Source organism: Cavia porcellus, unplaced genomic scaffold (assembly GCF_034190915.1).
Source record: "Cavia porcellus strain 051 isolate PalLab524CR breed Dunkin Hartley unplaced genomic scaffold, mCavPor4.1 scaffold_4, whole genome shotgun sequence".
In the NCBI taxonomy this organism is placed as follows: Eukaryota; Metazoa; Chordata; class Mammalia; order Rodentia; family Caviidae; genus Cavia; species Cavia porcellus.
In genome coordinates, this window is record NW_026947487.1 from 20,901,504 (window position 1) to 20,928,967 (window position 27,464).

The 27,464-nt window shown below is 34.5% G+C and overlaps 1 protein-coding gene across 7 annotated transcripts in view; it reads left to right on the forward strand.

The window, feature by feature from the left end:
* The window catches only part of Pibf1 (progesterone immunomodulatory binding factor 1), a 239,631-nt gene that overhangs the window by 26,620 nt on the left and 185,547 nt on the right, over nucleotides 1-27,464 (forward strand). For all 7 annotated transcript variants that reach the window (XR_010046846.1, XM_063246830.1, XM_063246831.1 and 4 more), the window contains exons 6-9: nucleotides 18,002-18,135; nucleotides 20,756-20,864; nucleotides 21,156-21,337; nucleotides 22,392-22,517. Coding sequence is in view for 6 of the 7 variants with exons in the window: in XM_063246830.1 (XP_063102900.1) it covers nucleotides 18,002-18,135; nucleotides 20,756-20,864; nucleotides 21,156-21,337; nucleotides 22,392-22,517 (551 nt within the window). In the remaining variant the exon portion in view is untranslated. The remainder of the gene's footprint in view (nucleotides 1-18,001; nucleotides 18,136-20,755; nucleotides 20,865-21,155; nucleotides 21,338-22,391; nucleotides 22,518-27,464) is intronic.

A 27,464-nucleotide genomic window follows, 5' to 3' on the forward strand; every position in this document is an offset into this window, starting at 1 on the left:
AGATCAAAGAAGTGTCAATTGTTACATAATTATGCCTCCCAAAAACATTCAGAGTCACACAGTGACACAGTTAATGTTACTTTGTTTTTGTTCATATAATCTGCTAGCTCATGCCAAGGATGAGGTGAAAACTGTTCTAGAAATTTTATAGAATATAATTCTTCACCTTTAAAAATAAAATAGCATCTTCATTTGCCAATCATATTAATTTCTGAGATGTTCTTTCATATTTTTCTAGGTATTTAGTTATTTGGAAGTAATATTGAGACACTTAACACTGGAAAATAGGGCTTAACTTTTGCTTCAGGTCAGGAATATGTAAATGCAATAATGTAGGACAGCGTTAGCATATGTTGAGCTGAATTGTTTATATATAAATTTGTGTGTGGTATTTAATGTCTGAGTAATTATAGATACCTTTATTTCTTATGAATTTTCTTTGTAGCGCTTCCAAACTTTGGGGTATCCCATGTAGCTACAGCTATATACCGACTTTTTTCTTTTTGCTATTGTGGGATTAATTCAATATATTTCTTTCATTCCAAAGAAAGCAGTGTTAATAATACTATACAGTATAAGACATTAATGAGTCGGCATTTAATAAAGCTGTTACATTTCATGAGGAAGTGGGGAAATATTTCTCTCTTATGAGAACTCTGGTAACTAGGAAGCAAAAAGTGTTTTGTTCAACATAACTTCCTTGTTTGGAAACGTAGCAACATTTCTTGAGAAAAATTCTGCAAGATTTCCTGGAGGCTTTTCATAAGTATTCATATGTAAATAATCCAATTAGTTTTATTTCTATGATAATAAGGTATTTCATTTCTTGTTATTCAGGTTTTTATGTTTCTGAAATTTCTCTGCTGCTCAGTTGATAGGCTTACAAGAAGTTTATAATGTTATTATGAGTTCTAATTATCCTAAAATGTTGGAATATTCATTAATAAACCATAACAGATTTGTCTTTTGTTAAATTCAAATAAGCACACTTAAAATTTAAGTTCCATGTATATTTCTGTAGATTCTGTCTGATTTTGGTCTAAGGTAAAACTAAGAACCTCAATCTTTAATAAACGTCTCAGGATTCTAATGTGGTAAGTAGAGTAGACCATGAACACAAATTATTTTAATGTGTTTCTTATTGTTTATTTATTGAGGTTGAAAGCCTTTGAGTTCTTAAATTTCATTATGTTCTCTATTTTAATGCTATGCCTTTTCTTCAATATAAAGATAACATATTTTAATGTATTTGACATGCTCAAGACTATATTTGAGAGTAACACTATTGAAAGTATTAGATCTTGTTACTAAATTCTGTTTCTTGCCTACACCTGTAAAGCCTATTGTTTTTCACAAACTTACTAAATTTTTATAAGTAATGTAAATTATTTACAGGTAAAAGTGTATCGGGAGAAAAGTTCATGGGAAAACTAAACAGCAGTTTTAAATGCTGTATGTCATCAGGAAGAAGCTTCATTTAGCAGACTGTTTCATATGAGGAAATTACTTTTTTAAAAGTGTAATATGACATTTTTTCATTTGCCTATTGCATTTATGATCTTAACCAGATCTATTGATAAATGAGATCTAGTAACACTTACGATTTTTAATTTCAGGGGCAAGTTTTGAGGGGTTTGTTAGATTTTCAAAAATATTTGAACCAACTGGCAAAGAAGGTATAGCATCACATAACTGCAGGGGAAACTAACTTTTATTTTTTTTTTTGTCTTTTTCCTTTTTATCGGTACTGGGTATTGAACTCATGACTGCCTGCTTACAAGGCAGGCGCTTATTATGCCACTGAGCTAAATCCCCAGCCCCGGGAAACTAACTCTTAAGGGACCTTGTTACCAAATAACCTTTATTTAATCAGAGATACCATGACCACTTCATGCTTTTTATCTCTTGTGTTTCTCAACCCAAATTCATAGACATGTTATTGTTGTAAGAATTCTTGATCATTTTTTTAACTTTCTTACTTAATGTCTTTAATGATTTCAGAAGTTAATAGGTACATATGTTGGGTATTTTGGATTAATAGTTATAAAGGAGTACTATCACTATAATATCATTGTTCATGTTTTCATTTAATACTGTCATCTCAGTAACCCACAACAATAATTTTATAAACAGCAGTTAATGTGTTAAATATGCATTATTGCTAAATAAAGGTGAGTTGCTAACATGGTTCACTGTATGAATAAGGTTTCCATAGGTGAAATGAAGAAAATTTCTGACAGTATTGGCTTTTCATGCTATTTGGTATAGTCATGCCAAACTTGAAACTAAATAAATTCCCATTTGTTTTACCATTTCAAGGCTCCATTACATACTCAGCATAGGCTGCTGAACATAAGATGCATTGCTGTTCAGGTGGAAATAAAGGGATTCTATTTTGAACATATTTCCTTTCCTTTGAACAAGCTAGACTTCCACTTATATATTGCTACATAACAATCACCCTAAAGTGTATTGTATTAAAATAATCTATTATTTATTACAGCTCTGAAGGTGAAAGGTTTTAGCTGGGTATTTCTCACCTGACTGAGGCTTGGGTGGTTTGAAGTCTTCAATCAGATGTTTGGAGTAAGGATGAATTGGCTGAAATATCACTCCCTTCCCACTTGGCTTTCTTAGGCATCCTTTGACATGGCAGTCTCAGGAAAAGGCAGCTGACATCCTGCACAGCAAGTATTGAGAGAATTTAGGTCAGAGTTGAAAGACTTTTAAGACCTCACTTCACAATCCCAGAACATCATCTCTGCCACATTCATATCATTAAGAGAAATAGATTATACTTCTTAGAGACTAGGTTGCCACATACAAAGGAAGAAATTGATGAGAGTCCATCTTGGAGATAGGCTACTACCATTTGGAATTTCTCTCCTCTGTCTGAGGGAGAGCCTGGAGACCATGAGAGAGACTTAAAAGAGCAGCAGACAGATCGTTGGCAGAGCTTAGCCTGTAAAAAAATCTCTTTTCTCTCCTTCAGCCTCCCACCCCAAATAAGATGGGTTAAATCATCTTTGCATCCAGAGAGCTGAAGAACAGACTAAAGTGTTTCATTCAAAGAAGGAAATTTCCATTTTGACTTTGAAATCATCCATAGCTGTGTTTGTTTATAAGAAATATGCATAACGCAAGTTTATGTAGAAAGATTGAAAAAGGGATGAGCTAAGAATTATGACAAAGACAACAAGAAAGTAATACTGATATCCGACAAAGTGAAATATATAAACTAAAAAAGGTAATAAAATATACTAATAAATGTTGATTTTATAGTCAATAACATGCATATTAAATAACATACTAACTGTGAAGTAAAGCTTAGAAAAATGAGGAAAATTTGATGAGATTACAATACAGTTCAGAAAGTTTAATACGCCTTTTTGAAAACTGGATAGATGTAACAGACAAAATAAAGCTATAGAAGAACTCACAATCACTAATTTTGATGAAGTTGCTCTATAGAGAGCCTAACATTCTTTGAATCAAGAAATCATTGGAAATGATAATATTTTATTTCAAAATTCTTGAGGCACATTTAAAACTGCCAGAAGAAAATCTATGCTCTTCAAATTCCTTTGTTATTAAACAGGCAAAAAATAAAGACATAACATACTCATTAAGAAGAAAAAGACTAGAAATAAGGTGTTTGAACTCAGAGGACATGTATCAAGAAAATAACACACGTAACTGGCAACAAGCTTAAAAATTCAAAATGAAATGTGCCAAGAAAATGTAGCTTACTAAATTGACAAAAATGAAGAACTTTAACAGTTACTATTAAGGGTTACAAAGCTGAAAAAGAGTGTACAACTGATAGTTACCACCTTGTTGATGGATAGATTATCCTCAGATGAGTTTACAGTTGATTTCTATTAGACACAGCCTGTTATAGTTAATTGATACTATTTCAGAGACCTGGGGGACCTGTATAGGGCTTGCCTGACAAGGACAAGGTCCTGAGTTTGACTCCTAGTACCCACCAAAAAAACAATGCTATTTCAGGCTGTTGAAAATGATGGAAAATTCAAAACAAATTATCCATTTTACTTATTACTACAGATGCAAAATTCAAAATAGTCACAGATGAATTTTATCCATTGTATTAAAAGCATAGTATTTTATGATTAAACAAAGTAAATTTCAGGACAATAATAACCCATTACACCAGGAAGTTATGAATATATCAGTAGACGCACCAATAATTAGGGTTTTCTTCGTTTGAGTCTATTTTGTGAAAGAAATACTTTCTGTCTTCCTTCTTTAACAAGGAAGGTAAACAACTCATGAAACTTTGCCATTGAACATGTTAAGTGCCATCACTTAAGAAGGGAGAGGAGGCTATAAAAGTATTTTCCACTAGTAACATGTTAATGAAATGCAGTTAATTCATATTCTGTTATTTTTCTTGATTATTTGGGGGAGAAAGTTTGGAAGTAAGAAGTATTGTACAGATTTGAGTGTGAACAGATGATTTTAGTCTTGAGAAAAATAAATTCCCTAGGATTGCCAATAAAGGTATGAAAAAAAAGATGCAATCGGGAGAAGGTAAAAAGTACTCAGTTAACCCAAAGCTCAATATAAATTTCAAAACTTACATACTCATCTAAATGTGATACTATTATAGAAACAGACAAGTATCACTAGAATAGAATATGGAAATCTCACTATATATCACAACAGTGATGTTCAGCTGGAAAAAAATTTGTTTAAAAAACTGCTTAAAAATTATCCTCAGTTTCTACAGTATGTTAATATTACTTTGATATGTGTTAAAATTTTCAGGAGAAAAATTAATCATTTACTTTAATAATCACAGAATTTTAAGTAGTTTACAAATTTTCAGAAGCTATCAAAATTATTATAAGAATTGTAATTTAGCCTTTTCCTCAGTTGTAGATATAGGCAAATATACCAATTTTAACTAAAATTCAGTTCTGGAATTTCACTAACCACAGGTGATCTGTGACTAATGCATTCGATTCACAGATACAGAGCATTTTCATTGTAGAAAGTTTCATTCTATTGCACTGTTTTAAAGGGCTGGGAAATCTTGGCCAAAACATGAGAATCCAAAGCTTAAAGAAAAAGACAAAAAGATACCACATAGAAAATTTAATATTTGGGGAAAAAATTAGAATGCAAGTGATAAAATGTAATACCAATACAATTTAAAGTTCTTAGCAAGAAAAAGGCAACCCAGTAGAAAACTGGATAAAGAAATAGATATTCAAAAGAAGCACAAATCCAAATGGCCAGATAGTCAAACTTGTTGGCATTTTGGGAAATATGCTTGAAGTAACAATGAGAACTAAGATTGCAAAAAATGAAAAAGATCTGGTATCTGTCTGGATGTAAGATGTACATATTGCTGCTGACAGAAAAGTCAACTGCTGCACCTGTTGGCCAGCTACCCAGAGCAAAGTAGAAAGTGAGCACCCTTCACTGTTGACACTCCGTACCCTAGAGTGCACAGTGTAGTGACAGTGTGCTGCATACATGCCAGGGAGGTTCACTGTGGCAGTGTTTGTGGCAGCAGGCAGGAAAAGAGAAGTTGAAAATGGCAGTGGAGGGACAAGAAGCAATAAATGCCTTCAACACAAGTGCAAGGCCACGGCTGTGTAAACCACAGTACAGTCTGTATTGTAATACCAGGTGGCCTTTATTATAATTCATTTGAATTTCCACAGGGTACTGCTAAGTCAGAATTCAGATATTACCATTTTTGTTGTTACGGAGGGGAAGTCCCTGCCATTATTTTTTGTTGTGTTGTTTTTTTGTTTTTGTTTTTGTTTTTTTTTTGTCTTTTTTATCGGTACCGGGGATCGAACTCACGACTGCCTGCTTGCAAGGCGCTAAACTCCCAGCCCTGTCCGTGCCATTATTTATATGAGTGTGTGTGTGTGTCTGTGTGTGCGTGTGTGTGTGCACATGCATCTGTGTATACATGAATAGGAAAAGGTGAGTGTTGTTTAACATGAGTTTCATGAGGATAAGGGTCAAAGGAAAGGAGAGGGAGGTTCTTTTTAAAATCCTACTTTTAAACTCAGGAAATTCCCATGTATGTTTATATTCATTTCTTATGTAAATCATGTTTGTGTGTGTTTAAATATTTTCTAAAATGTTAAAATGTTTGAAATATGTAATTATGATAATTTACTAATAAACATTTGTTCATTCTGCATAATTTAACTTAAATCCTTTGGGCAATGTGTAGAATTTTTATGACAGCTTAATAGCTTGGTCATCTCCAGTGTTAATTTAAATTTGCTTCAGTATTCACTAAAACCTATGATTGGAAATTTGTTTCGGTTTGCTGAATAAAATATTGGCAGTAAAAATTATGTCTCAACATATCAACATAGCCTCTGTGGTGCGAATTCACCGGGTCTCCGAGCTGGGACTGAACAGCCACAGCAGTTGGCCCAGAGCTGCTGACTTGCAGCAGTAAGCAGCAGAGCTGGAGGGGAGGCTGACCCCTCCTTCCAAGCTGGTGTCTACAACACAGATAAGAGATACATTGTTTTCATCTAGATTGTTTGATTTGTTGCCCTTCAAAAAAGATTTAACTTTTACATTTGAATTAGTAGTTATTCAAATATAAAAATGAAAAACTAGCATGTAATATATTCATTTTTTAATACAGAACAAACTATTTATTTATTTATTTTGTCTTTTTCCTTTTTATCGGTACCGGGGATCGAACTCACGACTGCCTGCCTCCTTGCAAGGCAGGCACTTATGCCGCTGAGCTAAATCCCCAGCCCAGAACAAACTTTTTGTCTATCTTTAGAAGTCAGAATTTTAAGGAAGACCTAGTTCTTGAAAATCTCAACAATGATAAAGGAACTGTAGAAGTAAAGCAGATTTTGTTGTTGCTTTAAAACACAGTCCATAATAATCTAAGATTAATTAGTTTTCTTATTTTCAGTAATAGTTTCTTGGATTAGGCTATTTTTGTCTTTTTGAAATAGAATCTCGCTATGCAGTTCAGGCTGGCCTTAAGTTCACTTCCTAACCTAGCCTGGCCTCGAACTTTGATCCTCCTACCTCAGCCTCCCAAGTGCTGGGATGACAGTCATGTACCACCACACGTGGTGGGATTAGGCTGTTGATAATGTGAAACTTGTGGGAATTCTGAGGAATGAATTCTCACTTCTCCAGAGCAACTAACCAGCCATTTCTTATCATTCACTGAATAACTCTCCAATGTGAACTCCTGATTTGAATTACTGACTTTAAATGTCAGAATATCATGTTTCCAAATTTCTAGTTGCCCTATCTCCCCACAGTCAGGAGATCACTTCATTTAGATTGCACTTTCTTTTCAGTTTATATGGTATGAAACAAAAGATTTGAATGATGCTTAGAAATTCATTACATCTAAAGTAATTGTCTTTAGGTTACACACTACTGTTTAAAATATGCCTAGTTAATACCATCTTTACTTTTTGTAGAAGTTTATGCTCAGTGTTACTTTGTGAAATAATTTTTAAAATATATCTTTAAGAAGTAATTGTAATGGTTGAATTGAGAGACACCAAAGTTAACTTTGATTTATGACACATATTTGAACCCATGGTAGTTGTAATTGAAACTTTTTAAACCTCCTTTATGAGTAGATACTATTTGCTGATCAATGGTTTTACAGTTTTCACAGAATAGATTCTTCAAAAAACAGGAACTTGAAGAAAAAAGTTAATTTGGGGTGATTTTAAGGACCTAGATTGTAGCTCTTCCTCTCTGCTAGTGCTGGAACCCTGGATAATTCATTCAGCCCTTCTAGGCTTTAATGTCTTTATTTAAAACTAAGAAGATTATGTAGTATGTTATCTTGAGTGAATCTTTTTTTTTAATTTAAAGAGAAAAAAACCAAAACAGCGAAAGGGTACAAGTAATACAGAATTTCAAGAAAAAAAATATACAGTAAGAAATCACTAGTTAATAGATTACATATAGTCATCTTAGAAATAGTTGTTCAAATTACAAAATTAAAGCATACAAAGTGGACATTTAAACAGTGAGATTGCAAACAGTTCTGTTCAATAATCCAACAAAAACTTAGTAATATGGTTTTCTATCTTACACACTTAAATATACATGCAGTTATATCCTTTAGATCACTTTCTTTTCCTCTTTTTTTTATAATAACAGTTACACATTTTGGGTTTTATTACTCCCACAGTTCTTATTACTTTTTTTTTTTTTTGAAAAGAAAAAAAAACCAAATGTGACAAAGCAAAACAGAACAGAAGGATGCACATAGTACATGATGTAAAGACAGAATACCAGGTGATCAACAGTGGTTACCATTGTGCCTCTTGTTATCTTAAAAAGAGTTGCCTATATCATCAGGTATAATAGAATTGAACAAAACAGTACAGAACAAAACCAATAAAACCTACACATTGGAGACCTTAGGGGACTTCAAAAGAAGATAGTAGTCAAACCATAATGGGCATCATAGTAAATCTTACTGCCTTCAAAGTGGTTTCTGAAATTCTCTGGCTCTAAAATGGTTAGTTCCTGCTGTTTGGAAAAAAGAAAAAAGTAGCATTACATTATAAAAATGAAAGGCTATTAAGTAGTTGATAACTTAGTCAAAATACTCTAGAGGTAAGAGTTTCAGTTTTTTATATCAAATAACCAAATACTGGAGAAATATACAAGACAAAAACGTGTTTTCACCACCCCAATATGACTGTCTTCTTTTCAACTCCTTATAGGCATATAGCTGCTTTCTGCTCAGGTAACATTTGCCACATTGAAGCACTTTTGTTTTTCAAAATGTTTAAATATACAGATACATAAAGAAATTTTAATTCTACAACTTGGTGGATTTTTCACAAAACAAATCCATCCATTTAGCAGCAACTCATGATATGACAGAAACCTCATTTATGCTATCTCAAAATCTTTGAGAAAATTCTATACATATGTTGTATAGAATATTGCTGTTTCAGCTGTGGGATTTTAGTTGTAAATATAGAGTAATATTTCAGTTGGAAAATAATTCATTAAGTATTTATTAATTATAATTTTCTAAACTGTAAGCAAATCATTTTAAAAGATAGTTTAAGTAGTTATTAATTGTAAGTAATTTTCTAAACCCTAAATGAGCCATTTTAAATGATAGTGCTATGTAGTTCAGTCATGTGGAAAACTATAAAAAAAACTTCTGGGTATACAGAGATAAGACAGGTTTGGTTTTGTTGGTTGGTCTGTTTTTGGTTTTTTGCAGTATTGGGGGTTGGACCCAGGGAACACTAAGCTGTATCCTGTACTCTTTATTTTTTGATTTTGAGACAGGATCTCACTAAATTGTCCAGGATGGCCTTGAACTTGTGAACCTCTAAAGCCTCCTGACTAATTGGTATTATAGGTGTCTACCGCTCTGTCTGGGTGATAAATTAGATCTTCAGAGAACTCAGTCTTATGTGGATATACAGAAGGGGAAGGCTTCTGTACCAGGTTAAAAAAAAAGAAAAAAATGTCATTACAATATCATTTCTGGCTAGAGGTAACCTGTATTTCCTTGTATGAATAATTTAAGAAATACAAAAGATGACATTAACCCTAGAAGTCACTTCCTTTATATTAGAAAGTTGGCAAATGATTGAAAATTGAGTACCTTGGGTTGTCCTTATTTTCCCCGTGTATTTTTTAATTAAAAATCAAATTTGGCCACTATCCTGTGTATTATTATGTAGAAATTTTTTGTATGACCTTTATGTTTCAGAAAATTAAAGTTTTTGCATTTTTTTGCTCTATTAACTGTCCTATTTTGCACACATTAATTGCGGACTTCGTATTTAATAGAATACTAGAAATTGATACTAATATAGAAAACTTTTTAGGTTTTCCTTATGTTGTGAGAGTAATGGTGCGCTCTGTACACGTGATAATTTTTCTGGCAGAACTAAAAAGAAGATAATATGAGAAAACATAAAGAGTGATATCTACTCAGCTTTGAGACTTGTAGTGCGTGCTCCCACAGCAGTTGATGCTGAGGGAACCAGAGCCCTTTAACCTTTCCCACAAAATTATACAAGGTCTTAAAGTTTGGTTCATTTATAGAAAACATGGTACCTTACCATTTTCTAATGTCATGCCTTATTCTATTTTAGTTTCTGATAAGTGAGGCAAATCATTTGTTTTGTCTTTCAAAATACAAAAATTGAAGGGAAAGTTTTTCATTTGTAAAGTCCTAAAGAAAGTATTGGTGGAGCTGGGCATGGTGGTGCACTTCTGTAATCCCAGCACTCGTAAGGCTGAGGCAGGAGGATTGTCAGGAGTTTAAGGCCAGAATGAGCTACATAATGAGTTCAGCATCAGACCCTGTCTCAAACAAACGAAAGACGAAAGGGAAGTAATTGGCAGCAAGGATCCTTTAGTGAATTTTTGCTTCTTTGCTCATATGGTATCAACATTTAAGGAAAGAAAAATATGTGTGTGTTTCATATATACATATGATTTATGTGTCACTTAAGTACGTACACCACATACATACACAGATACATAACAGACCTTCTCCTGTGGAATCACATACCAGGAGTTCACATCCTATACATTTCATGCCCTAACACTATTGTTCTCTCTAGATCTTTATACTTTTAAATTTTGGGCTTTGATCCTCACTAAAAATAAAATAACTTGCTGCTTTATACATCTGTATCATCTGGACACTGACCATCTTCCTTGCAAACCACTAGGACATTCTTCATATAATATGGAAGTTTTGCCCTAGGTGTAGCCTCCTTTTTGACTTCCACAGCTGTCAGGGTTACTTCTACATCCTTGACCTTGAATTTTATTGTCTCGTGCCTCCTCTGCTTTCTCAGTCTTTATCTTACATTTGTGCCTTGTTGGCCGCAACTAATTTACTTCTAAAGTTATCAGTTCATTTTGGGCCACTAAACATATATTTCATGTACTTTCATGTTTATCAATAATCTGTTTCCAGCTCACTGAAACAAAGTTTCCAATTCATATAATTGTCAGTCCCTTCCTGGATTTTCTTTCTTCTATATTATGTTACCAGTGTTCCGCTTTTCTCTTGCTGATGTCCCTTAATTCTGCCCTCAGCTCTCTTATCACATCAGCTTGTAAACCTCGTCTCATTTTTTTCTGAATACTCCTGTCAGAGTATATAATGCTATAACCACCAACACACCCACACAATTGTTGGTTATTCTGTTTTTTTCTAGCCCTCTCTTTTTCTTCAAAGATTATTTTAGGCATTAATCACTCTCCTCATGTCTCCAGCTTTCTAATTTCATTCTCCTCATTCTCAGTGATGACTTAGTATTTTATTTCACAGAGAAAATGGAATTCCTAAAATGAGAACTCCCACAATTTCCTGCCACCAAACCTATAAACGTACTCACATTTGCCCGCATTTTGGTTAGTTTGCTTTTTTTTATGGTTCATATTGGGAAGATTCCCTCAAGGAGTGGAAAAAGCATATGCCTTTGATATTTAAGGATAGAAAGTATTAGGATAAGGAGTAGGCCATGACCTGATAAGAGCTACCTTAAAAAGTTTTTAATACTATATGCTAGCTGGGAAAAAGTCTGTGCTAAATCTGATTCTGCTTAGACTGGTGTGTACCTGGACCCTGGATCCCATCCCCCGAAGCCTTTTTAGGTACCTAACCCTCTAGAATATTTCTCATTTCTCCCAAATTAATACTTCTTCAGCAGTTATCTCTTTCCCAGCAATGTTAGAACATTTTCAAAGATTGGATCAACCCTGTTTGCTCATCTACTACTTTCTCCACTTTCACTATTAAACTAAAACGAGTTGGTTGCCGTTTTGGAGTTTGACAGGCCTGGATTCCTTGTTTCTCATTGTCTGCGATTTGACTCTTGAAGGCTGTTTTCTCATTTGTGAGGATAATCTTTATACTTAGTCATAAACTGTTGGGATTATGCATATAAAATAGCACAAAACAAGGACATACTGAGTGTTTGGATATATTTGTTTAGTTTCCAGCTCTCTGCCTTCTGTCTCTAACCGCAGATACTTGCAGGTTTTTGTTTGTTTTCTTGGTGGTGCTCACACTAAAGCCTGCTTCATCTCCTCAGAGCACTCTCTCCTAGTGTTCTTAACACACACACCTCTGGCTTCTGTTAATGCTCTTTGAGTTCACTGACCTGTTATCTTTTGCTCATCCTTTAAGTGTTTATATGCTTCATAGTTTCATTTTTCTGGATTCTTTCATGGTCATTGTGTCCTTACTCACCTGTAAACTTGTCAGGCATGGTGGTGCATGTCTGTAATCCCAGCATTTGGGAGGCTGAGGAAGGACGATTGCCACAAGTTCGAGGCCAGCCTGTACTGTGTAGTGAGTTGAAAGCCTGAACTACATAGTGAGACCCACGAAAAAATCAAAATAAATAAATAAACTTTCAACTTGTCTATAATCTCTCTGGAAGCCAAAACAAAGAAGAAGCATTATAACTATTAGTTTATAGCTAGCCAACATTTCTATGTGTTAGGCCTTTTTATAATCACTTTGTGTGTATTACTTGATAGAATCTTTACAAGAACTCTGAGGAAAACCCTGAAGTAGAGAGGTAACTAAGCTGTTTAGTGTCATAGTGTAGGTATTTTAGTTCTGACAGTTAATTGTAGGCTTACCTCCTACTCATAAGACTATGCTCTGAGAGGAGTGTGGTGGCACATGCCTGTAATCCCAGCACTTAGTAGGCTGAGGCAGGAGGATCATTGCAAGTTTGAGACCAGCCTGGGTTACAAAGTGAGCTCAAGGCCAGCCTGAAGTGTGTGGTGAGACCCTCTCTCAAAAAGACACATACAGGGGCTGGGGATTTAGCTCAGCAGCATAAGCGCCTGCCTTGTAAGCAGGCAGTCATGAGTTCAATACCCGGTACGGATAAAAAGGAAAAAGACAAAAAAAAAAAAAAAAAGACACATACATACAGACTATACTCTTCCAAAACAGTTACATTATAGTGTTTAGAAAGATAAAGCAGTATTCAGGGAAACTACAGTGTCTTTTAGGATTTATGTCTGAAATGATGTGTGTGATGATCATTTGGGAAGTAATAGAGCACACTCACCTGTAATCTTACAATAAATACCAGAGTAACATTCCATTCTTATAAAGAACTTCAATGGAAAATAACATAATATGAAATCAAAACATGCTATATACAGTTTTCCCATAGTTAATCTTGCAATAGGCCCTTTGATAGTTTTGCGACCTACATTTCAGCATTATGCTGAATAAGTTTTGGAGGAAAATAGTTGTCATACTCAACTTTGTATCTATAGTACCTAGCCCAGGACCAGTCACATAGAAATAATTCATCCAGTATTTGTGAAGTGATTATGACCACACTTAGCTGATCAACTATCAAAAAGGAATGACTCAGGGTAGGTTTTGAGGGATGGGAGCTAGAATTAATGGTTGGCTGCAAGATCTGGTGAATTTAAAGTGGGGAAAGTAAGTAGGAATTAGGCTCATGAGTCCTGCTTTCTCTCCAAGTGTTTTAATCATAGAGTGCAGTTCTTTTTATGCCTTACTGGAGTGAAATAGTAAGGACAAGTACTTTGTTTTGTTTACCACTAGACCTCCATAACCACACAGGACCTGGTATACAATATAAAATAAAGTAAATGCTTTGGAATAGGACAAGAATTGAATATGGAAACTTGGAGATGTAATAAATAGTCAGTGAATATAGCTGCCAAATGCCATCCCAAGGAAAGGTGGTGTCATAAAGACTTTATGATGTACCCTCACCCACCTCATTCACTGGATCTGAAACTGGGCAACTTCTGAGTCTTCCCCAAAGTTAAAATGACTGTGAGAGATAAACATTTTGAGTCAATTCAGGACACCAAGGCAGCCATGATAGTGCAACTACAGACGAGAAAGACTTTCAGAACTCATTTGCAAGTGGCAAGAATGCCAGGATGAGTGTGTTTGAAGTTAGGGGTGTGTTCTGAGGGAGATGAATAGCAATGTGTCTTTTACTACAGTGACTTCTTTAAACATCTTTTATATCACATCTTATAATTTGATAGTGCAGAGACTAGTTTTCTGAAGGAGGCAGGTATTCGGATTACTGTGGTTATTCTGGCAGTGGTAACAGGCTACATAATATACTCAGAGAACTGCAAATCTCCATTAGAGTAAGACATACTAAGGATGGGCCATTTATGAACCAGTTTAATGTTTTGACATTCCTTTTCCCAGTCTCAGTAGTTTTTTTTTTTTTTTTTTTTAATTTAAGGCGAAAAAGAAAAAAAAAGGTACAAATTACACAGAATTTCAGAAAAAATGAACGGTAGGAAATCACTAGTTAATAGATTACATATTGTCATCTTAGAAATCGTTGTTCAAGTTACAAAATTAAAGCCTATAAAGTGAACTTTCAAACAGTGAGACTGCAAACAGTTCTGTTCAATGATCCAACAAAACTCAGTAATATGGTCATCTATCTTATACACTTAAATATACATGCAGGTATATCATTTAGATTACTTTCTTTTCCTCTCTTTTTTATAATGACAATTACACATTTTGGGTTTTATTACTCCCACAGTTCTTATTACTTTTTTTTTGAAGAGAGTAAAGCCAAATGCGACATAACAGAACACAGTCAGTCAAATCAAAAGGATGGGCATAATACATAATGTAAAAACAAAATACAAGGTGATCAACAATGGTTACAATAATGCCTCTTGCTATCTTAAAAAGAATTGCATATATCATCAGTTATAATAAAATTGAACAAAACAGTAAAGAACAAAACCAATAAAACCAAAACACTGGAGACATTACAGGACTTCATAAGAAGATAATAGTCAACCAGAATGGGCGTCATAATGAATCTTATTGTCTTCACAGTTGTTGCCTATACTTTCAAACTTGGTACTATCAAGCAAAACAGAATAGAGGAAAATCAGTCAAAACAAGATGGTGAGAGCAATACAGGGTTTCAAATCAAGTTAATAGGAAATTAAAGTGGGTTTCTATAATATATCCTGCTATTTTTTATTTATTTTCCCTTAATTAAAAAGATAAAGTAAATAATTAAAAAAGGAAATTGAGATAAAAGAGGGCATAACAACAAAACAGCACAGGTCAAAACATAATCATTTAAGCAAAATAGTGTTTCACCACAAGATATCTCAACATAAAAGTAGTTACCATAATGTCTCTTTCCTTCAAATCTTTGAGTATAACTTCATATACTCTAGCATCAAACATATCAAGACAATGTAAAACCATTGAAGAGAATGACAGTATTACAGGGTATTTAGAATCAACTAACAGAAAATGAACAATGGTTTCTGTATAATCTCCTTGTCTATAAAAGTTTTTATTTATATTATCACATATAATGAAATCCAATAAGATACAACATGTTAAGACCAATGGAGACAGAAGAACAAAAGCTTGATGGGACTTCAAAACAAGATGATACTAAATCAGCACTAGCTATTATGATGTCTTGTTTTCTCCAAAATAGCTGTTCCTACCATCCAACCTTCTCTGCCTCATTTCTGTTGAGCTCTTTTTCTGTCATTAGTTGTCAGTTTGTCGTCTTCATTTCTCTTTCTGCTCCATTCATTGTGGCCTCTGTTTCTGCCACTGTTTCTGGAATCTCGGTATTTTTCTTTTTTAGAATATCCTGTAGTATTCTCTGTAGAGTTGAATTGGTGGTTGCAAATTCCCCTAGTTCCTCTTCATCCTGGAAGCACCTTGTTTTTCCATCAATTTCTAGGGACACTTGTGCAAGATATATCAATTTTGGCTGGAGGTTATTATCTTTCAAAGCTTGAATTATTTCTCCCCACACTCTTTGTGATTTGATGGTTTGTGCTGAGAAGTCTGCTGTAATTCTGATGGGTGTTCCCTTGTAAGTGATCTGTTTCTTGTCTCTAACAGCCTTTAATATTCTGTTCTTATATTGAATTTCTGGAATTTTGATTATTATATGCCTGAGTGTTGTTCTGTTTGGGTTGTAGGTGGCTGGGGTCCTGTATGCCTCATACATCTGAGTATCTCTACCTTTTGCTAAATTAGGGAAATTCTCCTGGATTATTTCTGTGAATAGCCTTTGTAGTTCATTTGTTTGTGTCCCTACCTCTTCTTTTACGTTCTTAATTCTTAAGTTATAGACCCTCTTATCATCGTCTAGTCTTTGTATTATTGCTGTTTGTTTCTTTGTTATTTTTAAGAAGTTTTTCATTTCATGCTCCCATATTACAAATCTGCCCTCCAGTTCAGATAATCTATGCTTAGTTTCTTTTAAGCTGTTATGCCAGCTTTCAATAGAGTTTTTAGTTTCCTGGTAATCGCTTTGAATCTGCTTCACATATTCTATGTTTTCTCTATTTTCTCCATCAAGCAATTCTCCCCTTTTTTTTCTGTTCTTCCATTCTACCATCTGTTTTTTCTTGGGCGGTGCTTAGCATTTCTCTAACTATTCTATTTATATCTTGCTTTATTTCATTAAATACTTCACTTTTGAACTCATCTATGAGGCTCCGGAGATATCACTTTATGTCTATTGGTGTTGTGTCTGATATTGCATGTTTTCTGTCCTCATTCTCCTTTGCATTTACCTTTCCTGTATCAGTGTTCTCAGGATTGGGAACTGAGGACCCTTTCTTGTTGCTCCCTCTTCCCATACTTTTTGTTCCTTCCACATAAGCGTATATAGGAGGCCCAGTTTTTTTCTTTGTTGGTTACAGTTTGTTTGAATCTGCCGGCTAGGTGTTCCCGCCTACTGCCATGTACTAGGGAGACACAGACCTGGGCAGCCTCTGCTGGGCCTACCCCTCCAGGTCAACCTAGTGAAGGCTCCACTGCTAGGGTGCACCGCCAGGCGCTGGGTTCTGGTTTGGGTAGCCTTCTGGGTCTTAGTCTGCGGCTTCACCCAGACCAAGCACTCTACACCAATCCCACTTGAGAGGGGAATATGCGACTAAAGTCACTGCAGCATCCTATTCTGGCTAGTCTACCCGGTCCCAGAATGTCCTCTTTTGGAGACTCCTAGTCTATAGAAGGGTCCCCGTTCCTCTCACTCACCGCAAGTCGATGCAGGGCATCCTGCCAGTTCCGCTCTCAGCTCTGTTCACTGATTCCCGCTCTCAGAGCTCTCGCGTCTCTTTCCTTGCTCTGCCAATTGGGACACAGCAGCAGCAGCAGGAAATTAAAATCACAGCTTCCAGAGGTGCGGGTTCCAGCTTCTGTGCTGAGATTTTATCTGTTCCGGTTATAGCACCGGGATTGCATTTCCAGTTGGTTTCTCTCAGCTTAGTTCGTTCCTGTGGGTCGGCAGGGTTTATCTCCCCTTGCTTAGGTCTCCTCACATCGCACCATTCCTGGATTCTAAGCTGGGTATCTCAGAGAGCCTCCGTAGCTGCTGTTATCTATGTGCCATGTTCTCCCCTCAGCAGTTTCTTTTTAATGTATTGCTAGTATGATGGGAGTTTTAAAAAATGAATATAGTGATGTATTCCAAGGACCATAGAATTTATTTTTGCTGCATGCCTCAATTATTATAATTGTTTTAATTTAAAATACTATTTAAATAATTTAATAATTGAGATATTATTAAATTACTCATTAACTATTTTATTGCAGATACTGATATTCATATGATTCCTCACCAGAACTGTGAACTTCTTTGTTTTTTTTGTCATTTCTGAATCTTCAGTATCTAACAGTAGCTCAATAAATGTTGAAAAATGACATTTAACATTAGTAGTCTAGTAACTGAAACATACTTGTCATATTTACTCTTTAGAAAACTGTTTAGGTTTTAAACAAGTGAGCTTGCAATTTTGTGAATTTAAGATTATCCTTGAGTAAGGAAAAAATCATTAAATACTGCAGAAAAATTGAGAATTTCAAAAAATTTACTCACTAGGACATTAACAGCTTAAGAGAAAAATACAGAATTTGATCAACTATGTTTACTTTGAAATGTCTAATTATTCCTATGATTTGTAGACATATGAGGAAGATAGAAGAAACTACTCTGAACTTCAAATTAGATGTCAACGTTTGGCCTTAGAATTAGCAGATACAAAACAGTTAATTCAGCAGGGTGACTACCGTCAAGAGAATTATGATAAAGTCAAGAGGTAAGTAAGGATGGCTCTAGTTCCCTGTATAGTATGTGTCAAAATCATTGAATTCTTACCATCAGAATCATTAATTCTCCTCTTACTTTTTTCTTCATTTCATAAAAGCATGTATGTTTGGCAATTTTTTGGGTCTAAGTTATATTTTTATATTAGATCTTTGGATTTTATTTAAAAGTTGCTGTTCTCTAGTAAAAATAGAAAATGTGTAAATATTTTCAAAATGTTATTCGATGATTTTATGTATAGAATCAATTTAAATACAGCTGAATGAAAGATACTCTTTAGTGGGAAAAAAATACTATGTAAGGCTGTGATAATGTATTACTCCTAAGTAAGTATAACAAATACATTCCTTTAAGTAACTTCAGTATACTACAGTGTATTCAGTTGTTTATGCAGTAATTTAATGAACGTTTAACCTATATATTTCTAAGTAAATCGCTTCATTTTAAGTTTTCTCATTTATGAGATGGTACTCATATAAATTCCCGTATTATATAAACTAAGTAAATATAGAAACCTTCATGAAAATTTATATATGTTTATAAATTATATATGTATATATAGTAAGTGACTTTATCCTAAATATTTATTGCTGAATCTGCTTTCCTGCAGTATTTCTTAGAATATAGTATCAGACAGTTAATGCAGGTTAAATAGATACTTTAAATTGTAAAATTTAAGTTATAAATTTATATAATAAGTGAATTTGCAAAGATTTGGCTGTTCAGTGTCCACCTTTCAGTGCCCCCTCTGACATGTGGTACACATTAGGTATATATTATTATTTCAAAATATAGTAATTATTGGAACTTAAAATCTATAAGAATGTACTCAGTGAATTCCTGAATAAAGCTGATGTCAAGCATTTTCTGTACTGCAAACATACTAAGAAAAATCAGGGAAAAAAGCATTTTCAAATACTAGCTTATGGCGGTGACATGATCCTTCCAAGTTGATATTTTGATGTCCTTCCAGGGTAAGTCTGTAGCAGTGACAGATGAAGTGTAAAAAGGATAGTGTATTCAGAGGGGCCATGCGTGAAAGACGTATGAAATGAGATGAGTCATTTGTTGATGATAGCAGCTGGGTGATAGAAACATGGGTGTTCATTATATCATTTCTATTTTTATACGTGTTTTCATTTTCTATAATAAAACCTCGGAAAGGAAAGTAGGACCTTGATCAGAAAACATTGTAAGCTGGGTTAAGTCGTGTACAGCTGCAATCCTACTGCTTGGGAGGCTGATGCAGGAGGATTGCTGCAAATTCAGTGCCAGCCTGGGCTACATAGCAAGACCCTGTCTCAAAAGGACTTAAAAAAAAACAAAAAAAAAAAAAGCAAACAAAATTAAAAAAAAAAAAAAAAGAAGAAGCACGTAATAATCATTTTCATGTGTTAGAAAGGGAACAGAGAAACAAGCAAGAGGCACTCATACTGTGAACCTTTTGGTTTACTGCAGAGTAGATGGGTTTCAAAAATGTAAGGTAAAAAATACTCCCACCTGGGTATAGGTGGATGTGCCCTTGATAAATTCTCATAAATGTACAAAAAGAAGCAACTATAGGTTACTAATTGCATCATTATTAGAAAGAATGCTTTTGTTTGTTTTTGTTTTTTGAGATAGGGTCTTACTGTGTATGTAGCCCAGGCTGGCCTCAAATTTGCAGCAATCTTTCTACCTCAGCCTCCCGAGTCCAGTATTACAGGCATGTGCCACTATGCCAGGCTTTAAATGCTTTTGAGTAGCAGAATAAAAAGTCAATTGTGGTTTATTTTTGTAATGTAATTTGTAATATAATTTTTGTAATATAATTCTAAAATATGGCAGTTAAAATCATTAAATTACATCTGAGTCTTTTTTCGTAATGCCTTACCTTCTAGTGTAACATAATATTCTTGGTTTTGTTTTGTAAATCAGTTGCTTCAGCTCTTTTTCTAAGGCATTTTGATCTGTTTCAGTGAAAAATACGATTTAGAAATTAAGGAGGTTTGAAAGTGGAAATCCAAACTGTTCAGGCATAGTGTCTGCTGAGCAGTGTGGTAAGTGCTGAGTTGCAAGGGATTTTTGACTCTCACTGAACTGAGCTATGTATAAATGCTTTAAAAACTTTAACTTCAAGGTAAAACTGAAGATGATTTGTGAAAAAAAGATAATTGTATGCCTAGAAAGTTTCATTGTGTATCTTTTTAGATTACCAGTCAGTGTAAGTTACTTTTTTTTTTTCCTTTTGATGGTACTAGAAGGACTTCACATTATACTGAGCTACATCCCCAGCCTTTCTTTTTGATGAAAGCAGCTCTTCCTAACTTGCCCATCCTGGGCTCAGACTTGATCCTCCTGCCTCTGCCTCCCAGAGTGCTGGGATTACAGGTGTGTTCCACCATACTGGCTATATTTTTTAAAGGTAATAAATTGATATTTGATTATCTGAACAAAGTTTTGAACAGAGTCCCTTCTAAATTTGAAAAGTAGATCTTTCACAGTTCATAAAATGATTCCAGATCTTCTCTGCCTTTCTGTTCAATTTCCTGATACATAGTCACATCTTTTAAAATGTTCCCTTTAAAAGAAGATGTAGAATTTATACAAATATTTGAATGTTGCTTTAATAGTGAACGTGATGTACTTGAACAAGAAGTCCTTGAGCTTAGGAGAAAACATGAAATACTTGAAGCCTCTCACATAACTCAAGCTAAAGAAAGAAGTGAATTATCAAAAGAGGTAAGCTTATAGAGCCATTTTATTTTATTGTATGATAGTAATGGAAAATAGCATAAGGCAAAACTGTGGGATAGACATTTTGCCTTTATGATGTAGTTGCTGGGGAAAAAACTTTTAGTAGTTCTTGTGGGATAGACAATTGCAAGGTGGGATTTTGCTTGCCTTTTAAAGAGAAGGTTTTGTGTGGTGAGTTAACAGCATGATGGAAGAAGCTAACAGTGGCTGCTGTGAAGAGGAAGACATCTTCCTCCTTTCCTCCTTCCTTCTGGACGCTGCTCTGTCCTTCCACAGGTGGCTACCTTACAGCAGACCGTTACTTTGCTACAAAAGGATAAAGAATATCTCAATCGCCAGAACATGGAGCTCAATGTGCGCTGTGCCCATGAAGAGGATCGCCTTGAAAGGCTTCAGCTTCAACTCGAAGAGACCAAAAAGGCCCGAGAGGAGATGTATGAAAAATACGTGACATCCAGGCAAGATTTACAATATTTTCTACATAAATTAACAACTTTTTTTAGGGAATTGCTGGTTTGAGGGAAAGATGATTCCTTAAGGTCTCCATATGATGATATTAAGTAATACTTCATTTCCTTATATTCTTTTCTAGTCTAAGACAATTTGATTTTCCTAATAACATCAAAAGGCCCTATTTCTTTTAGGCACAATCTTTTTAGTTGCCTATAACTAATTCTATAAGTGATTTTGGAAAGAAGGTATGTAAGTATCTCTATAGATGTGTCATTTTTAATAAAATCAAGTATGCTGACGTTTTCCTGACTGGACCATAGAAGAATGAGGCACTAGTGGATGTTATTTTCAACTCTTACATTCTCTCTCCTTTTATATATGTGTAAGCTGATAGAGTTCCTTTAGAATCTATCAAAAGCTAAAACAAGAGAGGCTGAAGCAGGAGGATCATGAGTTTGAAGCCAGCCAGGACTACATAGTGAGACCCTTTTTCAAAACAACCGCAACAAAAAAAACCTAAAACAAAATTGAAATTATTCATAACTTTTTTCTGGCCTTAGTATGTTGTCTTCAGTGTGTAGTATACTTGCTGATATAGCTGTCGTTGCAAGTATTATTATAAAGTCAGACTTATTTTTTAAAAATGTTTTTTAATATTATGTTTATCTCAACATAAACTACACCAAATTATTATTTTTAAATGAAAGACATTCTGTATCCATTTTCATACTCAGCCATATGTGTTAAATAGTAAAATATTTTTGATTGTGAGTATCCAACATGAGCTACTAACATTTTACAAAGTAGTTAAGCCTTTGGAGTACTACCTTTAACAGGATGAAATCTAGCTTGAAACAGTATGTTTAGAAATCCTAAAACTTGAGCGTATGTGCTGCTGGAATGAACACTAAAACTATATCTAAAATTAAGTCCTCCATATATACTATATAGAGCATATTTGATATATTAAAATCTTACGTTGATGACAAAAGCCTGGTTTTGTTTTGTTTTGTTTTGTTCACAAAATACATTCATGGATATTCCTTTGACTCTTTGCAGAGATCATTATAAAACAGAATATGAAAATAAACTACATGATGAACTGGAACAAATCAAGTTGAAAACTAATCAAGAAATTGATCAGCTTCGAAGTGCCTCTAGGGAAATGTATGAAAGAGAAAACAGGTAAAAAAAAAAAAAATAGAGATTGTGTGATAGTTTATTTCTCTTTGCTTGGAAGTTATAGGTTTGTGCAATTAAATACCATTTTTCTGAGATAGTGCTCTAAATATAATTGAAATATGAATATTATAGATAATTTAGCACAGTGTTTGTTAGACTTCAGATATTTTTTTTACTCCAATACTGCCATGATCTCTGTTTTAGTCTTTTTGCCTTTAGGTCAGTTCAGAGTGAGGAAAAGGATAAAAAAGAAATTAAAGTAAGTAATAGGAAAAGACACCAGTAACTTTACTTATAACACATCAACAATTTCTCCTGAAAACTTGAAAATCTGGAATAGTAATATGAAATACTACCTATCTCTTATTTAGCTGCTAATTCTAAAAAATGTTGTATTAGATAATATTGAAATCGTTTGTTCATGGCAGTTTTCTTGGACCAGTATATATGCACTTTGCCTACGCAGAGATTTGGCAGCATTAAAGGAAAACTTGCTAGCTCATTCGGTGGCAGTTGTTGCCACTGACTAAACTTATAGTAATACAGCTTTTGAAAATTTGTATTTCAATGGGACAGTTATGCTGAAATTGACTTGTAATATTGCTTTACTAACATTAGTTTGAGTGTATGAAGTTTTTATTGTTGACAGCAAGACTTTAAACCTGACTTATATACATTGTAATCTTATTTAGTATTGTAATATATAATTCCTATTAGAAGTATACTAGCAGAAAATTTGGGGTTTCCACCCCTCAATTCTAGAAGAAACAGCTGCTGTTTTAATACTGTATTCATAAGATGGCCTATATTGTCAAAAGTACATTTATAGAATTATCCTTTGAGTAGCAAATTGCCCAAGATATTTTTTAAATTGCTGTTAAATTGTTATTTTAATGTGATAAGTTTGGGGAGATTTTTAAGATACTCCTGCTATCATTTTGAGTAGTATGATTTACCCTTTGATTCCTTTTGTGAAAATACTGTTTATGTTGACAAGAGAACAGATATACAATTTATAACATCTTTTTGATATTTTCTTCATATCATACAGTATCCATAAGTTAAGTAAAATATCAGAACATTATTTTCCTCATAAATTTAGCATGCATAGACTTTTATCTGTTTCATCTTAGATTAGCATATCAGTATTATATGCCCAAGGAAATTAATCTAAACTTTACCCTGAACAAAAAGGAAATCATTGATTGTAACATTCAACAAATATTTATTCTCTTTTGCTCCTTCTCTTATTCTTTCTCTTAAGTGATCTTGAGATAATTACAGTCACAATTTAAGATTTATGTTGATGAAGAAAATAGCAAAAAGTTTTGTAATTTACAGATTCTAGTTGACCATTGATTATAGACTAAATAGTGCTGTGGGCAGTGGCAAAGCAAGGCAGAAAATGTAAGTTCAGAGGGAAATTGTATTACAATTCCCTCGTATTACACTGGAATAGTAATATGAAATACTACCTATCTATGGCGTATTACACTGATTTTTTTTTTTTAAGTTTTCCATATTAGGAAAAACACAAACACTTTGGCTGTCCTTACACTTATTCTATTTAATATTTGAATTTCAAATTACAAGGGAGTACGATAATCTTTTCTGTAATTAAGAACTCTGAAATCCTTCATGTATCGAATCCTGAAAAGCTATTTTTCAGGTACCTCAAAGAAATATTGCATCGTTATGTAAATAACAGTTTTAGCTTACTGTGTCATGAGCTGGATGTGGTGGTGCACATCTGTAATCCCAGCACGCGGGAGGTTGAGACAGGAGGATCACCATGAGTTTGAAGCCAGTCTTAGCTACATAATGAGTTCAAGGCCAGCCTGAGCTACATAGTGAGAAACTGTCTCATAAAAGGGAAAAGATGACTGTCAGGAATATTTTCTTTTTGACCTTGTGTATGTTTGCACATATGTGTGTGTAAAACTAACATGTTCAGAAAAAATATTTAAGTATACATTCAATAATTTTAAATACTATTTAATCAACATCAAAATTGAAAGTAGAAAATACAGCACTGCAGAAATGCTCTTGAGACCCTTCCTACTTAACTGCTTCCTTCCCTAAGAGTAACTTCTATTCTATTTATGTTCATAATTTTGCTTTTTTTTAAACTGTGTCATAAGCTTCTGCACAGTATAGGTGATTTTCATACTATATTGTCATCACATGCAAAAGCATATGATGATATTTATGACTTATTTTCCTTGCCTTATAATTTTACAATTCCTTTGCTATTGCAGTTAGCAGTCTATTCATGTTCATGACAGGTATGTTTTTATGAATGTACATGTTTAAGGCAGCAGGAGATTGAAGAGAGATGGATACCGAGATTAATGAATTCCAAAGACATTCTTCATCCTTTGCGAAATTTGCCTGGTCTCAGCCCTGTATTAGGAAAGAAGCATCCTTTTCTTCTGGTCACTTGCTGTAAGGGTTCAAAATGCAGACCAAAATAAGAGATGTATGCCTATTATATGCTGAGCTTTATGCTGGAAAACTTTGCATTCAAGCTCTCCCACAATTCTTAGGGCAGCAAATCCATTTATTTAGCAAATATTTATTGAGACCTACATATGCTAGCAATAATCTAAACGGTATATATAAGTGGTGAACTTTGCCTTCATAAAGCTTATAGTCTAATGGGGGTAAAAATAAGTAGAGAAACAGTTATCGTAAGTATGATGATAACAGAAAATGACTGAATACAAAGGATGAGGTCAACCTGTCTCTGTAATCCTCCCTTAGAGGATTCAGGGAAGACTTCATGGGGGTAGAAATACCCGTACTGACCACTGCTTAGTGACAACAATAAACTAGAGTATGGAAGGGAGGGCACTTGGGAATGAATGTATAATATTTATCAAAATCTGGAGGCAAGACAAGTGTGCAACTTTTTGAACAAAATGAAAATAACTTATTATAGCCAAAGCATAGACTGAGATGCTGGGAATTACAAGAGTTGAAACAGCAGGATAACAGAAGACTGAAGAGTGCATAAGACCTGTGGGATATATGTGAAAGTTTATGGAAGGCACGGACAATCTGGTTTTCTATCAAGAGGTCCCTGCAGTATAGAGGATAGATTGGAAGAGTAAAGCTTATAAACAAAGAAGCCATTTTGGGGGGTTGTTTCCATTGAGACATGATGATGGAACTGAGCTTATAGTAACTGAGGCAGGAAGAAATGGGCCAGTTTTGAAAAGTGTAGGAGAAAGACCAAACAAGAGGCGATGACTAAGTAGGGCAGAGGAAGGGCAAGAAGATAAGGTTGTTAGGTTTTGGTTGGACAGCCACATGGATGGTGATTATGGTGGTGTTGTTGCTGCTGTTGTTGAGGCATTGGAAATTAAACACAGACCTTTACCCTGAGCTGCTTCCACTCTGCTTTTTAAAATGGGGTCTCAGTTACTAAGTTGCCCAGACTGAGCTCATACTTAACGATCCCCTAGCCTCATCTTCTAAATACAAGGTGATAAATGTAGTTTAATTCTATTGATCTATGGGATGTCCAAGTGGAAAATATGTCTGTATAAGATTATGCATTCTTCAGAAAGATCTGATCATGAAAGAGACCTATGACATGGTAATACCATTTCTCTTTTATAGATTACTACTGTTCTCTTGTTCAGTTCTGTTATGGATTTTACGGACTTTTGTTAACTGATCTAACTGAAATGCATAGGATTATTTGGTGTAAAATGTATGATTATTCATTAACAATCCATATAGCATTGTAAACTTCGCTATGTATTCATTTTGAGAATTTCCTCATTTTTACTTGCTCAAAAAAAAAGGGATCTTTTAAAATGTGCCTATCATAAAATAAATTTAGATCTATTAGCCCTTCTTCTCCAAGTTGATTAGTGGAGATAGGTTGGTCAAGCTGTATGGAAAACAGCCAACAGAGGCATGTCTAGAAGCAGGAAAGCTGAAAGCAGATTTCCCTGTCTCCAGGCTTGTTATGGCCCCAAATCCACAATAAGATAGACATCTGCCTTGGAGATTCCTGGGGTTGCCTTGACTCTGGAGGCCCCAGCTGCAGGCGTAGAACTGAGCCCAGGCATCTTCACCCCAGCACAGACAGTTGCCACCAGGTGGTGCCAGACTCCAGCCTGAGCCCACTCCCACACAGTGCTGAGCCTGCCATTGACAAGCTGACTGCTGTTAACTTCACAGTAAGTCCAAACTTGTATTTTGTATGACTGAATCTTTTTGGATCATAGTTTCTGCATTATTTTATATTTGAACTACAGTTAGAACTTATGTATCTCTAGGCCCTCCAAAGGAAAAAATTTAAGTTTAAAATTTTTCTTTTGAAATTTTACAATTTAGTATAGTTGAAAAAATGTCTTGAGTATTCTGTTATACAGAATATAAAATTCATAGCAAGTTTGTGTGTGTGTGTGTGATTTAACCTGTTGCTTTGAATTTAGATATATAATTGTATCCATTGTATCTCATCAAAGTGTGCTATTACTGTAGGAGATAAAATGGAAGAACTACTTATACTTGCATATTTGTACTTAGTTCCTTTTCTGTCTCTCCAGTAAACATTTTTAGAAGACAGTAAAACGGTTAGATTAGAGAAATATATTTTGCCTTTAGTTTGCTTTCTGTACATTAGAAGTTAGCAAGAGAATGCCTTTTATTTCCTCTTGAATGAAGAAAAGGCAGATGGAACTAACACCATCTGATCTTGGTGTGTGACCTTGTACTCATTTCAGTAGTTTTTGAAATTAAGGAGTTGAGAAAAGAGGGAGAGTGTAGAAGATAGATTTAAGAAAGAGAGAGGTAGGCAGGCATCACCATGCCTGTAATCCCCTCACTGCGGGAGCCTGAGGCAGAAGGATGGCAGGTTCAAGGCCAGCCTGGGCAATTTAGCAAGATTTCAGAATTTTAAAATGCAGCTCAGCATTAGGACCCTGGGTTCTG